Here is a 14941-nt window from a genome sequence, read left to right on the forward strand (position 1 = left end):
TGTTTTAGCCGGCTGCGTTTACTGCTTATGTAACCCGTATGCATTGTTGTAGTAGCAGTGTCCGTTCCAGGAGGTTAGAGAGACAAGGTTGATGAGGTAATATCTTTTATTGGACCTTCTGTTGGTGAGAGAGACCAGCTTTCAAGCAACACAGAGCTCTTCAGGTCTGGGAAATGTGTTCAGAGACTCGCAGCTAAATACAAGGTGGAACAGATTGTTTAGCATAAGATGTTTAATGCATATTTCAAAGGGCCATTGAGGGTGAAGTGGACTGTTAACACCTCTCCAGTCATATGGGGGAAAGAAAGGGGAGGGGAAGGCGGCTGGGGGTGGGGTGGAGGTTCAGTGAGTTTTAAATTGTTGTAATGAGACATAAATCCAGTGTCTCTGTTCAGTCCATGATTTTCAGCGTGTAGCAAAATTATGAATTTAAGAACCCAGGCTCGTCTTTTGAAGGTGTTGTACATGTTTCCTTTGAAGATGAGGACTGATAGGTCAGATATAGAGTTCATGCTTTGTGAACAGTGTTCACCCAGAGGTGATAGGATATTTTCGTCTTTTATCATTTTCCTGTGTGAGTTCATTTGAGAGTGTAGTGAGTGTCTGGTTTCACCCACTTAGTTGTTGTTGAGGCATTTAGTGCACTGGATGAGGTACAGCACGTGTAGTGATAGGTATGTGTAGGAGCCACGGATCTTGAAAGGTACTTATCTCTTCCACCTTGTATTTAACTGTGACACTCTGAATACATTTCCCAAACCTGAAGAAGAACATTGCGTGAGCTCGAAAGCTTATCTAGCTCGTCAACAGAAGTTGGTCCAATAAAAGATGTTACCTCATTCACCTTGTCTGTGTAAACTGTGGCATTGTACTAAAACCACTGCTATGTTCTACGTTGTATGTATTGTAATAGACTGGCTAGTGAATGTACACCACTGCCCTTGACTGGATACAACTGGAACTGCCCTACTGTGTGTCATAGACCCTGTACTGCTAACAACTAGTGGAAATTCTCCTTCAGATCAAGGGTTAAGCTTTGGAACAGGAGTACCTAGTTCAACCTCCACAATTGCCAAGATCCCTGTAGCCATGGTTTATAGCATAATGACCACTGGAAAGTCCTAAGTGGACTTGAATTTATCCCAACGTTATAAAAGAAGGGAGAAAATGTGGTGAAGCAGTTAAGACACCAGCCTGGGAGAGCTGGAGGTCTCCTCCTGGCTCTGCCATTTCCTCACTCTGTGGTCTTGAAGATGTCACTTAAACTCACGGGCTCTATGTTCCTTGTGTGAAAGGGTGACAATAATGGTTACTTAATTTTGTAGAGGGTCTTGAGACCTGTGCAGGAAAAGCACTATATGGTCTTGTCTATATTCACCATTTCCCCCTAATATTTCCCACCATTGATACTGCTGGTGTTGCTCCAGCAGTGGTAGCTAAGTAAGAATGTTAATGGAGACAAGGCCCTGGCATTGAACCTAGACTTGCTCTGAGTAGTGTTAGACAACAGGGATTGAGACTCCAGTGGCTGCCTAGTGTTCTCTCTACGCTAGGCCAGTCATTGCTGCTGCAACATGTAGCTTGCTCCTGGCTGGAGTAACAGCGGGAAATGGGGAGTTCAGACTCAGCTTCTCAGGGGAGGAGTGCTTTTGAGTGACAGCCCAGTCCCACACTCATAACAAAAGATTTAGGGTTTGTCTTTACTGTGGAGTTAACTCGAGTGTTGCTCCTCACTTGAGTCCTGTCAACATAGAGAAATTCTTAGCTCAAGCGTGGTGATGCTTTTGACTTGAGTTGCCTGACCCAAGAGGGGGTACGTGCTAACGCTCGAGTGAGCACAACTCGCTGGCTGCTAATTCAACTATTCTGGGAGTGTGGACACAAGCTAGTTCCACTTGTGTGCCATTGGTCCTCCACTGCTTTCCGTGAGCCCAGAAAAGGCAGACAAGTTTAGGCAGACAAGTTTTCCCACACTTCACTGGGAAAGAATTTATAGAGCAGCTCATCTTACTGTAGCACAAAGAACCATCGGATGCACCCTCAACCCCAAGTCTTAGTGTCTCACACGAGTGAGTGCAGCACACCAGTGTGGACATAGGAGATCAAGTGTTATTTCATAGTAGGGCTGCACTAACCTTAGCTAGCGTAATGAGAGGGTAATAACCTGGGTGTAGATGTTGCACAGTTAACACGTACTGAAGACATACCCTTAATGTACTTGTGGAGGTATTTAAACCCACAGGGCCTTATCTAGCTTTTACACTGGTGTAAATCAGGAGTAACTCCATTTAAGTCAATGGAGTTGCATTGGAGTGAAACCCCAGTGAGAGGAGAATAAATCTCACTGGGTCTGAGAGCACAACACTGCAGGTGAGGGTTTGAAAATAGCGGTTCTGTTGAGTTCTGGAAAAGCCGTGCTACATGTGTGACTGATAGAAGATGCCCTTTGCTTTTCACATGTAATAACTCTGTTAAAAAATATATATCTACTGTTGGTAAATTAGACTAGGATCCTTTGTCTGAGTCAACAAATTTCTGTCCCATAAGAAAACAAGATACTATGGAGTTCAGACCTTGGTTGCGTCGGTGCTGTGACAGTATGACTGATTCCACTTCCAAATTGGTCACAGTCAGAGTCCGTTAGAGATCTGTTAGCTATTTTACAAATACAAGATCAAAAATGCTTTGCATGAAAAGTCAGTACCAGGTATCCGTATAATTAAATATAAATCATTCAACAAAAATGTGAAGAGTGGCTTTTTCTGGTCTAAAAAGAGGTTTTATTGGAAACCCTCAAAATCAAGTAATGTCATGTTGGATGCCACAAAGTGAACCTCAGGAGTCCACAACTTTTTTAGCTGACATCACTCTAAGTACCACTTTCACCATAATTTTAAGGTTAATAGCCATCACCTTGATCATCAATATAACTGAAAGTTTATTTGCCTGTTTGCATATTTAGAACATTAAAAACTTCTTTCTATTCCTTATGCAAGATCATAGACCATCAAGATACTGTGCATCTAGCCATACTGGACGGATTTTGAGTTGGTATTTATGGTGTGCTGGACAATCAACAGTCAAGTGATTAACAATGATGGTATTTAAGTGACCACAGTTGGACTTTATGGTTAATTGAGATTTTCTATTTTAAAGAGGTTTATGCCTGCTCATCCCTGTGGTATCTGAGAGAAATAATTTCTTTTACTACAATTGTTTTATTCTGTCTCATTAAGGAGACACAACTAGTCAACCTTATCTTTGAAATCAGAAAGTCTTTTTTAAAATTTTATAATGAAAGCTTAGCTTTTGGAGAATCCACTGGAAGACCTGAATTCCTCCTCAGGATTTATAAGATTTTCTGTATGTGGAGATTTCTCCTAGATACTCTGGTTAAGTAGGTGATAGGGATGAAAATAATAATGGTGCATCCTCAAGTTACAGCTTGTCACTGAAGTTGATATCCTGGAAAGTTATAATAAGAGAGGATCAATGGAGCATGGAACCTTTTACTTTATTTCATTTTTGACTGTGGACCCAGTATTGAAATGGGCACCTGAACATGCTGGTCAAATTCTGTAGCTGAGCATTTAAAATGGGCATTCACAAGACATGTGATTTGACTGGCCAAAGTCAGAGTAGTTTAGGTATCCATGTTTGAAAACCTAACTCCCTTATTTCCTGACCCTTTCAGTTACTAAGGCACAGGAAATGTCAGCAGAGTTTGAGAGCTGGAGGATAGAGATTTGCAATATAAACTTTCTTTTGAGTTGTATTTCAGAAATCTCTCAACCATTGCATTTTACAGCTTTGTGCATACGAAGAGTGTGCTAGCAAAGAGTTTAGCAACGTAACTAAGTATTCCATATCCTACTGCTGCACTAATTCAATTTTAATGCTCTATTTAACTTTGGATTATACAAATCAGATGTGTAGTTTGGAGTAAATTTAGATCCAATTGAATGCCTAGATCTATTCACGGGTGATTATATGAACCAAACCACACCAATCTTCTATGTCTTTTGTGGTTTGCCCACCAGCACTTGTAACCAAGTCTGTACTGTGCTGTATATATGTGAATTTCAGGCTGCATCTCCATTTTAATTCTTCAAAATGTTTTAGCAGGTTTTTCAGTAGAACAGGCTTTATTCTGATGGCTCAAACTAACATTCATTTATGGCAGCCTGTCATTGAGTATCTCTTTGAGTATATTCTTTGCCACTCCATCTGCAATATAGCCAGTGATGAACTGCCAAAATCTTAACAACCGGTTCCCTATAAAAAGTTCTGATTTAAGGGGGGGGAGCGGGAGAGGGGCCGGGGAGAGATCGTCGTGGGGCTGGAGGCCCCTGCAGGGCCTGGGCCAATTGCCCCACTTGCCCCTTCCCCTCCCCTCTGGCCAGCCCCGGAGCTTGCAGCAGCCCCCCCCCCCACATACCTTGCTCGGCCATTCAAAAAGTGGCACCAGGATGACTCCCGAGCTCAGCTGAGCTGCCCAGCTGGTGCCGGCAGCTGGCCACGCTGCAGCTGGGGGGAAGCGGGGGAAGGGCCGGGGGAGCCTCAGCCTCCTCAGCTGGGAATCCTGGGAGCAACAGGATGGTCCAGCCCACAGACCAGAGTTCTTTGCCCACCCTCTGGTCCTTTAACAACCGGTTCTCCACGGAGGTCTAATTTTAGCAACCGGTTCTTGAGAACCTGTGGGAACCTGCTCCAGCTCACCACTGAATATAGCCTGATATATTCTTTGCCACTCCATCTGCTCTAATTTCATCTGCAACATAACCTTACTTTCCCTTTGTTTCATTCTTTGTAAGCCATTATCTATAAAATCTCTCATAGATTCATTGTGCATATGGCTTATTTAGAAAATATGGAGTCCTCAGACACGGAACAATGTATGCAAAATTAGTCTAGATTGCTCCTTGAACTGTGTTAATTATCCAACATGTTGACTTTATCAGCCCATGTTAACAGGTCACAAAGATTCAAAATGGTATTTGAGAGAATTGCAGGGCAAGAAATGGTGATCCAGGGTGGACCTGTTTTGTTTTGTTTTGTTTTGTTTTAATAGGAAGCAGCCTAATTAATAGACGACTTCTATACAGGAAGTGAGAGGCTAATCTGGGAAGCTGCATGCACCCATGACCCTGAAGTAAACAAACAAGACATCTGATTTTCAAACCATTCTCATATGAATAGATCAGTGTTTCTAAAAGCAGAAAATTATACAGGAAGATATCAATTCCCTGGAGATTTGTTCTTATAATTAGAAATTGTTTTTTAATCATGTGATTTTTTTAAAAGCAGGGATACAGGTATACTAATAGGAACAATACTACAATTGGTCTAAAGCATCTCTATTAAGAGAGACTTTTTGTTCATCCCTCTTAAACAAAAGCACTGTACAAAGCCATTCATTTCTTCAGCTATTCTCATCAACAAATGCCCTTTAATCACAACCCTAATTTTATTGCAACAAGTACCAGAGTCTATTAGAGCAGGGGTTCTCAACCTTTTCCTTTCTGCTATAAAACATGCTATAAAAATTCCATTGTCCGTCTGTGTGTCAACTGTTTTTCTGCATATAAAAGCCAGGGCCAGTGTTAGGGGGTAGGAAGCGGGGCAACTGTCCAGGGCCCCACGCCAGAGGCAGCCCTGCGAAGCTAAGTTGCTCAGACTTTGGCTTCAGCCCCATGCGGTGGGGCTTCAGCTTTCTGCCCTGGGACCCAGCAAGTCTAATGCCAGCCCTTCTTGGCAGACCCCCTGAAACCTGCTCGTGGCCCTCCCAGTGGGCCCCGGACCCCTGGTTGAGAACCATTGTATTAGAGCAGACCGGTATTGTCAAATACTAGCTGTCAACAATTTGACCAGTGTCCAGATTTACATGCTTATTTCTAATATTTCTTACTCTATTTCTAAGTCAGATCCCTCTGTTTTTCAGTTTAAACATACTTAAATGGATTGACTGTGACCAAATTAGACATTCTTTAGGCTAAGCAACATTTAGGTTTCATATGGTTTTTAAAAATCCCAGCTCTTGGAGTTCTACCTATACTAAGAGTTAATTAGATAAATGATTGCTCCCATCTTAACTGAAGAAAGAAAATATTGTAGTCCATAGTGTGCTACCAGATTTCTTATTCTTTTAAAATAATCATACCATTTATATTTTTTCCTCTATGGGTGCAGAAAAAAAGCATTGACACCAACTTTCATAGATTTTAAGGCCAGAAGGTACCATTATGATAATTTCTTCTGACCACCTGCATCACACAGGCCATAAACTCTAATTGAGCTAGATCATTTCTTAATGAAAGTCATTCCATTTTGTTTAAAGACTTCAAGTGATGGACAATCCATTACATTCCTAGGTCTGTTTTTTCCAGTGGTTCATTACCCCCATGGTTAAAAATTTGCACCTTATTTCTAATCTGAATTTGTCTAGTTTCAGCTGCAAGCCATTAGATCTTGTTATGTCTTTGCTAGATTACAGGTCCCTCTGCTATCAGAAATCTTCCCATGTAAGTACTTACAGATTGTGATCAAGTCATTTCTTTGGTCTTTGACTGTAAGACTTGTGTCCCAGATCTCAGGTCATTTTTGTAGTTTTTTTCTGAACACTTGTTAATTTTTCAACATTCTTTTTCAAGTGTGGACACAAGAACAAGACACAGTATTCCAGTAAAGGTTCCACTAACGCTCTATACATTTACTATACAATTCAATATTCTCTTGTTTATAATCCAAAAATCACAATCTCTTAGCTGCTACATTGTGTTGGGGATTTATGTTCAGCTGGTTATCCGCCATGACCCCTAAAGTTCCTTTTAGAATCACTACTTTGCAATACAAAATGGTTGAACCCAATTTTTTAAAAACCTGCAAAACACTACAAGAAAACCTCCTGGAACCTCAAATCTATCAGATTAAAATCTTCTGCCTAACTCTGTGTATAATCACTTCCTCCTGGATACAATGTCAGACCTCAAGTGACTGGCCTACAGAGGATATACTGCAGCTAGCAGAGATTTTACCTTTACTCAAAGCCTGTGGCTTTGGATGAATGCCTGTTTTTGAGCCCCAATGCTAAAGGGGCGAGAGTTAGCTTGGTAGTTTGTGTCCTGTTTGTGACCATGGATTTATACACTAGATGCGTGCACATACCATAAGAGCTCTGTTCTGGGCCCTCCAAAAAGTCTGAGAAGTTGCTAAACCACTTTCTGCACATTAGCCAGTATTTGGTGCCCAACAGGCAGTGCTAATTTTACTTTTCAGTTCAATTTTACATCCCCAGATTATTGGGAAAAGATGTGTTTTTGCATGTTGTTTCCTTTTGTGAGATTTTTTAAAATCACATTATATCAATCAACAGTAGATAATTAGATGTGTGTGATAAATTTGGAATAAAGATGACTGCATGTTAACAACTGGTCTCTGTGCTTTTTTGTATATTTTCAGTGTTCTCTTTTAACAGTACGTGGGGTTTGTCCATTTGAATTAAAATCACCTTAAATCACTAAACACTACTCATTCTTGGTGGCCAACCAGCATTGCTTTTCAGATTGGGGACTTTGCATCGCTATTCAATTGTGTCTTTCTATATCTGTGAAGAAGGCCTGGAATCGAGACTCAGGAGTGAATGGAGAACTCTTTGGGATCACCCAGGCCATCTATTGTAGAAGCGATGTGTTTTGTCTCTTGTTCAGGTGCCATACCCAATCTTATTCAATCATTTCCCGACAGATGCCAGAATTACATCATCGGCCATTGGCTGCTTACACCTTTAACCAGAGAAGTAGGTTGTAGATCAATGCCAATAAGAGACAAGGTGATAGGAGGCTATTGAGGGAAGAAAGACATGGCTGATGGACAAATGACACTGTCTGGAAAGGCTACTTCAGTGGAAAAAACATGGAAGCTAAATGTAGAAGTACAGTGCTCTCTTCTGCAGTTGTGGGCCAAATGTAAGGTGCTACACTTAGGGAAGAAAAAACAAATGCACAAATACAGAATAGGGGAAAACTGACGTGGCAACCTCAACATGAGTCAGCAATGAGATGCTGTTGCAAAAAAAAGCAAATGCAATTTTAGGTTGCATTACCAGAGGCATAGCATACAAGTCATAGGAGATGATAGAACCGCTCTACTTGGCGCTGGTTAGGCCTCAGCTGGAGTACTGTGTCCAGTTCTGGTCACCAATGTATAGAAAGGATGTAGAGAAATTGAAAAGGATCCAGAGGCAAGAGGCAAAGATGATTAAGGGAATGGAATTCAAACATATGAGCAACGGCTTAAAGAACTGGATATATTTAGTCTGGAAAAGAGAAGATTAAGGGGGATATGAGAGAGGTCTTCAGATACCTGAAAGGCTGCCATAAAAAAGGATGGAAATAAATTGTTCTCTTTTGCCACAGAGGGCAGGACAAGAGGCAATGGGTTCAAACTACAGCATAGCAGATTTAGATCAAATCTCAGGAAAAACTTCCTAACTGTAAAAACAGTAGGAAAATGGAACAGACTGCCTAGGGAGGTTGTAGAAGCTTCTTCACTGGAGGTTATTAAAAAGAGGCTGAATAGCCATCTATCTTGGATAGTTTAGACACAACAAATCCTGCATCTCGGCAGCGGGTTAGACTAGATGACCCTTGCAGTCCTTTCTGACCCTATGATTCTATGAAATATTCCGATTGGTGTAAATTGGTGCAGCTCTATTGAAGTCAACAACTGAGAATTTGAACCTGAGTTCCTAAACACTTCCAATATGCGTTTCTGTTGTGGGTTAATATGGTCTTTCCTTTGACAGACACTCAATTTAACATGCTACCAAAATGCTTTGTAAATTCAAACAATTCAAGGAAGCATGTCTATGAGAATCACTGACAGCATCATTTGGTTTTATTTGTATCATTGGCATTTCGTGTGTGAGATTTTCTTTTTTCTTTTTTTTTTAATGAATAAAAACATTCCATCAGGTAGTAGATTGAAAATTTTCCATCGCCCAATGTATAAGTAAGCAGGTAAACAAATAAACAAACAAGCCCCCCAATGTTATAGAGAACAAACAAAACAAAATAAAATAAAACAAGTTAAACATTAGTACTTGGCTTTTTATGTATAATGCATCGACCTCAAAAATCTGAGTCATTCTGTCCATATAAACAAGTGATAGTAGTAACAAAGTGCATGAAGCAAATTGCTAAATTTTAACTAAGATATTAAAATAAAAAGTACTTTAAAACAATACTTTTAATACAGTTTCTTGCCATGATTCCATCATGCATCAACACAAATCAAATCCTGAGGCAACCTGTGCCTTTGCCAATCTTTCTGTATGACTATGTAAATAAATGGAAACGATGACCAAAACCTGCAAGAAGGTGACAAGCGTTGAGGCAAGTCCATCTATATTCAGAGTTGTATTAAAAAAAAATAATCAAAGTGCACTGCTGGTACATCCTATTTGGGACTGGTACCCCACAGGGAACATAACCAAAGTCCAAAGAAGTCAGTTTCCAGTGACTTCACTGGATTTTGATTCAGGCACCAGGGGAATAAAAAGTGTTGGATATTCTGCTACTAGCGTCACTGTGACTATCATGAAAATTGGAAAGTTGTACCATATTTTTGGGATAAACATCTTTTGTATATTTAGGAAGTGCACACTCTTAAATTATCTGATGAAAGAAAGTGTAGAGTACTGGTACTTAGTGTTTTGGTACCAGTACCAGACTGGTCCATGAATTAGCATTCTGATCTATCTCTAATTACAGAAAAGGCATATAACGAAAAGAGTAAGTATTTGGTTATTAATATTCTATACAGTTCAGCAACCCAGCCAATCGGATTTTACATTGCCAACTTTAACAATCTTCAAGCTCGTGGCTTCCAGTTTTAGATAATACCAGTCCTTGAAAAAGTAGCTGTACCCTGTGAAGAAAAAAAAAGATAAATATTATGGAAAACACAACTCTTGATTATAGTTTTTGTTTGTTTCTTTATTATTTTAGCTAAACCTATAGGAATAGAAGAAATTTTTCTAATGATATTTAGAAGAAACTATGTTTTATTTTTAACAGGGTTTTTAAAATGACATTTGTATTAATAACTTTATACATATATATATATGAAATCCAGAGTGGATATCAAGGGAGGACTGATTTTGAATGAAGCCCATTTTGTGAGCCTAAGTTTTATGCACACAAATATTTGCTGGCACAATTAATGTCATTTAAAAATTTAGCTCCGTGGTATGAAGGTGCTATCAGGTAGGCACCTCCGTGACATCTCACAAACACTTGTGCCTGGGAAGTTGTCAGTGCAAAAATGGCAGGCCACTTCTGAAAACCATGGACTAGGTCCTTAGCTGCAGCTGAGCTACATTCAGAGATGGAAGAAGCAAAGTTGGCTCCAAGCTACCAGCCCCAGTCCTGAAGCTTACCATGGGCTGATTCAGATCCTGGGAGAATTAGAACAGTGCTGGAACATGCTCTAACTGGCCACCCATGATTCCAAGAAGCCATGTGGGGAAATCTCCTGGTCACGCCCTTTTCTCTTGGATCAGTTCTTATGTCAGAGGCCATGCGGCAGGATCTTATGCTGACCCTATCCAGGACTAGAAGAAGCCACCACAGGAAGGCAGCTAATCTGGTTTTCAGGCTTCACACCACCAGAATGGTGCAAAGCAGAGGGATTTGACCAAGACATCCAGTCCAAACCTTAAGGACTGTGTCATACACATTTATATTCTGTGTGTGACTGATTCTTCTCTTATATTCCTCCACATATAGAACAGGTTTGTAACCTTCTAGAGCAGTGTTTCCCAAACTTGGGACGCTGCTTGTGTAAAGAAAGCCCCTGGTGGGCTGGGCTGGTTTGTTTACCTGCCACATCCACAGGTCCAGCCAATCGCAGCTCCCACTGGCCGCGGTTCACTGCTCCGGGCCAATGGAAGCTGCTGGAAGCGGCGGCCAGTACATCCCTCGGCCTGTGCCACTTCCAACAGCTCCCATTGGCTTGGAGCAGTGAATCGCAGCCAGTGGGAGCCATAATCGGCCGGACCTATGGACGAGGCAGGTAAACAAACCGACCCGGCCCTCCAGGGGCTTTCCCTACACAGGCAGCATCCCAAATTTGGGGAACACTGTTCTAGAGGATAGTGACAGAAAAAACTATGGCCTTCAAGCTACCCATGCACAAGACATGGCATATAAAACATAAAGACAAAATGAAGACCCAGTATACAAATTATATTGACAATGAGGTAAGTGTTGAGTAAGTGCCCAACAGTTCAGAATGCGTATTCAATTCAAAATTTCAGGTGTTTAGACAAAATTTAACATTGCCCCGATTTTCTCATGAGAAGTCTCTTTCCCCATGAGCATTCTGGCATTCTGGTTCTGGTCAAGTATTCTAGAAGAAGACCCTTTCCTGAGGTATATTATTACTTCCACTTCTGATCCATGATGGAAACAAAGTGGAGAAAACCCCTCCAAAGTAGAGATGTTCCAGTTGGCAAAACTTGGCTTCTGACTCCCCTCAGGGTTCCATATTCCACAATATGGCTCAAACCCATCTCTACTCCAACCAGTTCTCTAATGGGCTGTTTTAAACATGGTTTTGGAATGGGGAGGAACTGTGTTATCTGATTTGGTTTGCTCATTTCTAAAAAGGGAAAATGAAAACTAAAAATCAAAGGATTCCTTTGCTACTAAATCTCTAATTCTAAGAGACTTCCTTTCCAAGGGACCGGTGTCAGGGGAGCTTAAATACTTTCAATATCAACGGTAGCAGATTTTTTAAATACAAGTACTGCATGAAAGTGGTACTGATTTGAAAGGATGGTTATTTTTTACAGGAACCAGAAACGTTCAGGAAACGTAATAATTCCTAAATATTTTTCTTTAAGAGTAAATTGAGAGCAATGGGATATTTAACTGAAATATGTATTTTGCCTGGCAGCATGCCAAGCAGAATGATTGATTGGCTGCCTGTTCATTAACCACTAGAAATGAATGTCTCCAGGAAGTCCAGAAGTAGACAAGGGCAATACACACTTGAAAGGAAGCTCTATAATGACTTATGCCTGACTGCTCACCACTTCCGCTGAGATCCAGCACAGCATCTAGGTTATCTGGAACTCCATTCCAAGCATCAGCAATTAATTTAGGGAACCCAGGGTCCATTTTCTTCTTTACTTCATTGTACCTGCAGAAGATAACACCCCATAATCATGTCTTTATTTCATTGTAACATTTGCCACTACCTTTCAGGAAGTCACCAGTAACTGTGGCTGTACAAAACATTCACATGTGATATTCAATCATCGTGTTTTCGCACTGTTTCAGTTTTGTCCAGTTGTGTGACAATCCTGTGAATTTTTGCAGCTTTTCTGTTTGAAAATGCAATCAGTTCTGAACTGAAAATGGACCTCACTTTCACCCAGATAGTCTTTTCTGAGCAACGCCATCAATTTCCCAAAATTCATATTTAAAACATCAAAACATAATTCCAGTGAAGGTCAACTTTTGCTCTGCAACCAGCAACTTTTCAAAATGACACATTTTGATGTATAATGGCCAGTTTGTGAAGATTCCATTCAAAGCTCCATTTCTGAGCCATAGAAATTACCCAGAATGAAATTACAAATAGTTTTGCATGAAATTTAACCACAAATCTCCACTGTTTTCACACAGCCCTACCAGTGATGATAAATATAATGGTTACAAGAACTAAACTTCCTTACAATGTGTTACTACCAGTAATACCTTAGCTTGGAAAACCAGAGAATTTAAACCAACCCAATTACTTTCATTTGTTATACTTTTGGGGCTAAATCCTCAGCTAGTATAAATCAGTTTAGCTCCACTGAACTTATATCTACTTTCCAACATCCTTTTGAAGTGACTGGAGCTTTGCCAATTTCTACCAGTTGAGGATCTGATGCTTTGTTCACTTTGGGCACTTCGCTCTAGACTAGCCTGTGCACAGGGAGAGGGAGATGTAAGAAGCTTTCCCCCCATTTTCATAGCCCACATACAGTTAATCTACAAGTGACTGTCCCTATGCACATAGGAGCACAGGGACTAATCCCATTCTGTGACGCTCGGGATGCAGGATATTCCCAAGGGGGCAGGGGGGCTATGGCCTGGTTCTCTACCTCACGTGGACCTAGGGACTGAGACTGATTCCCAGAAGGAGGGGAGAGGAGAGTATGCAGGATTTACCAAGGGATGGTAGCAATTGATGTGCCTATGCCCCCAGTACAGGACTGCATCAGTGAGCCTCAGATTAACCTGTGGTAGTGGACTGATCTCTTTATGATCATTTTCACTTCCTACACACAAATACCGTACAGAAGTAATATATTCTTGTTCTATACAGAGCCTGATTCTCCTCTCCCTTACTAGTTTTACACACATAAAACTCTCTTGATTTCGACTGAGTTACTCCTGATTTATACTGACGTAATTTAGATCAAAATTAGGCCCATACATTCAGAGAGAGATTTAAAATCATGACTTTTTTTTTCTATTACTAGTTAAGCAAAACCTACTTTGGGGGCTAAACCATCCTGCAGTGAAGTTTTAAAAGTTTAGCTGTGGAATTTATGAACCAATTCCCCTCACCACCAGCCCAATAAACCTCCCTGGCTTACCAATCCTGTTATGAAGACACTGAAAGGGAGGCAGTAGGCTTCATTCTTACGCCTTTGTTCAAAGCTTGTGATAATGACATGAAAAGGACTTTGCAAAGTAGTTATTTTGATTCTGTCTGGCAGAGTACTTGTATAAAATAAAACAGCTGCATATTAAATGGTTATAATGTCTGTTAAACACAGTTGCCTTTTCCCAAATGTTTTTTGATTGCTTGCTATCTTCTTTATGCAGATATAAATCAGTTAAGCTGTTTAGTTGCATAACAATAAATTATACATTCTACAGTGACTGCAACTGATAAGGGGTTTTGATAGAAATAGTGTCTGAGATCAGAGTGATAAATTTCTTGGAGACCCAAAGGTACAGTTAATCAAAACAGTGAGTGTTAAGGAGGAAACTAGCAGCATTGCTAACTCCTGGTCTGTAATTTCAAGTATTACAAATGGCTATATTATAAATACTTGAAAACATTAACCATGATCAGCTGCATAGTTAATATTTTCCAAGTGAGTGATAAGCAATCTTTTGCTTTTTAAGATCAATGCCTGTATTTTCAGATAGTGGGGAAAAGAAGAGTGCTGTTCTCAAAGGTAATTAATCATACTTGTCTTTCAAATGGTAACCTTTGTGAAAGGATATTTTATGTACTTATAGGAATTCATAGCCACTAGGATATAAAAAAGACACTACATCTACTCTGTTCACAATATGAAATTATTGTTCATATAAAAAGGATTCATGCACCCTAGATGTATCTTTGATATGTGATATAGCTTACATTTCACTGAAAGAATACTTGAAACCTTGGGAACTTATTACATCTGTAGTAGGAGCTTCCTGGTTTTAACTTGTTTCTATATTGTCAATTAATGAATGGCTCTTATTTCTACCTGGAATTTCAAGTGTGTGTTCTTAAAACCAAACCCTGCCCTAATTCCATGTGCAAAGAAGGTCTATCTGGTGATTAAAGCAGGAGCCAGGATGGCAGGATTCCACTCCCAGCTCTACTACTTTCTTGATGTGTATTCCTTAGGTAAGTCACCGCAGTTCAGCGAAGCACTCAGACAGGTGACTAATTTTAAGAACCTATTTTTGTGCCAAAACCTGCTGACAGTTATACTCTTGCAACTCCATGAAATAAAATAAAATGAGTACATTTTTCTTCAGATACAACTTAAGATATTTGATACTAACCTTTCAATCACACTCATAGACCTGCGGTTAAAGACATTTCCTTCTAGCACAGGACTCAGTTAGACTTTCTAGACAGGGACGGGTGTGAAGGA

At 40.3% G+C, this 14941-nt stretch overlaps 1 protein-coding gene across 1 annotated transcript in view; it reads right to left on the minus strand.

Annotated features, from left to right (window-relative positions):
- Nucleotides 1-8865: 8865 nt before the first annotated feature.
- Nucleotides 8866-14941, minus strand: part of MMP2 (matrix metallopeptidase 2) — a 50423-nt gene continuing 44347 nt past the window's right edge. Inside the window, exons 12-13 of the mRNA XM_044987531.1 lie at nucleotides 12095-12204; nucleotides 8866-9927 (exon numbers count right to left, since the gene is read on the minus strand). Coding sequence (XP_044843466.1) covers nucleotides 9824-9927; nucleotides 12095-12204 — 214 coding nt within the window. The 3' untranslated portion in view covers nucleotides 8866-9823. The remainder of the gene's footprint in view (nucleotides 9928-12094; nucleotides 12205-14941) is intronic.

This window comes from Mauremys mutica, chromosome 14 (assembly GCF_020497125.1).
Source record: "Mauremys mutica isolate MM-2020 ecotype Southern chromosome 14, ASM2049712v1, whole genome shotgun sequence".
Taxonomy (NCBI): domain Eukaryota; kingdom Metazoa; phylum Chordata; order Testudines; family Geoemydidae; genus Mauremys; species Mauremys mutica.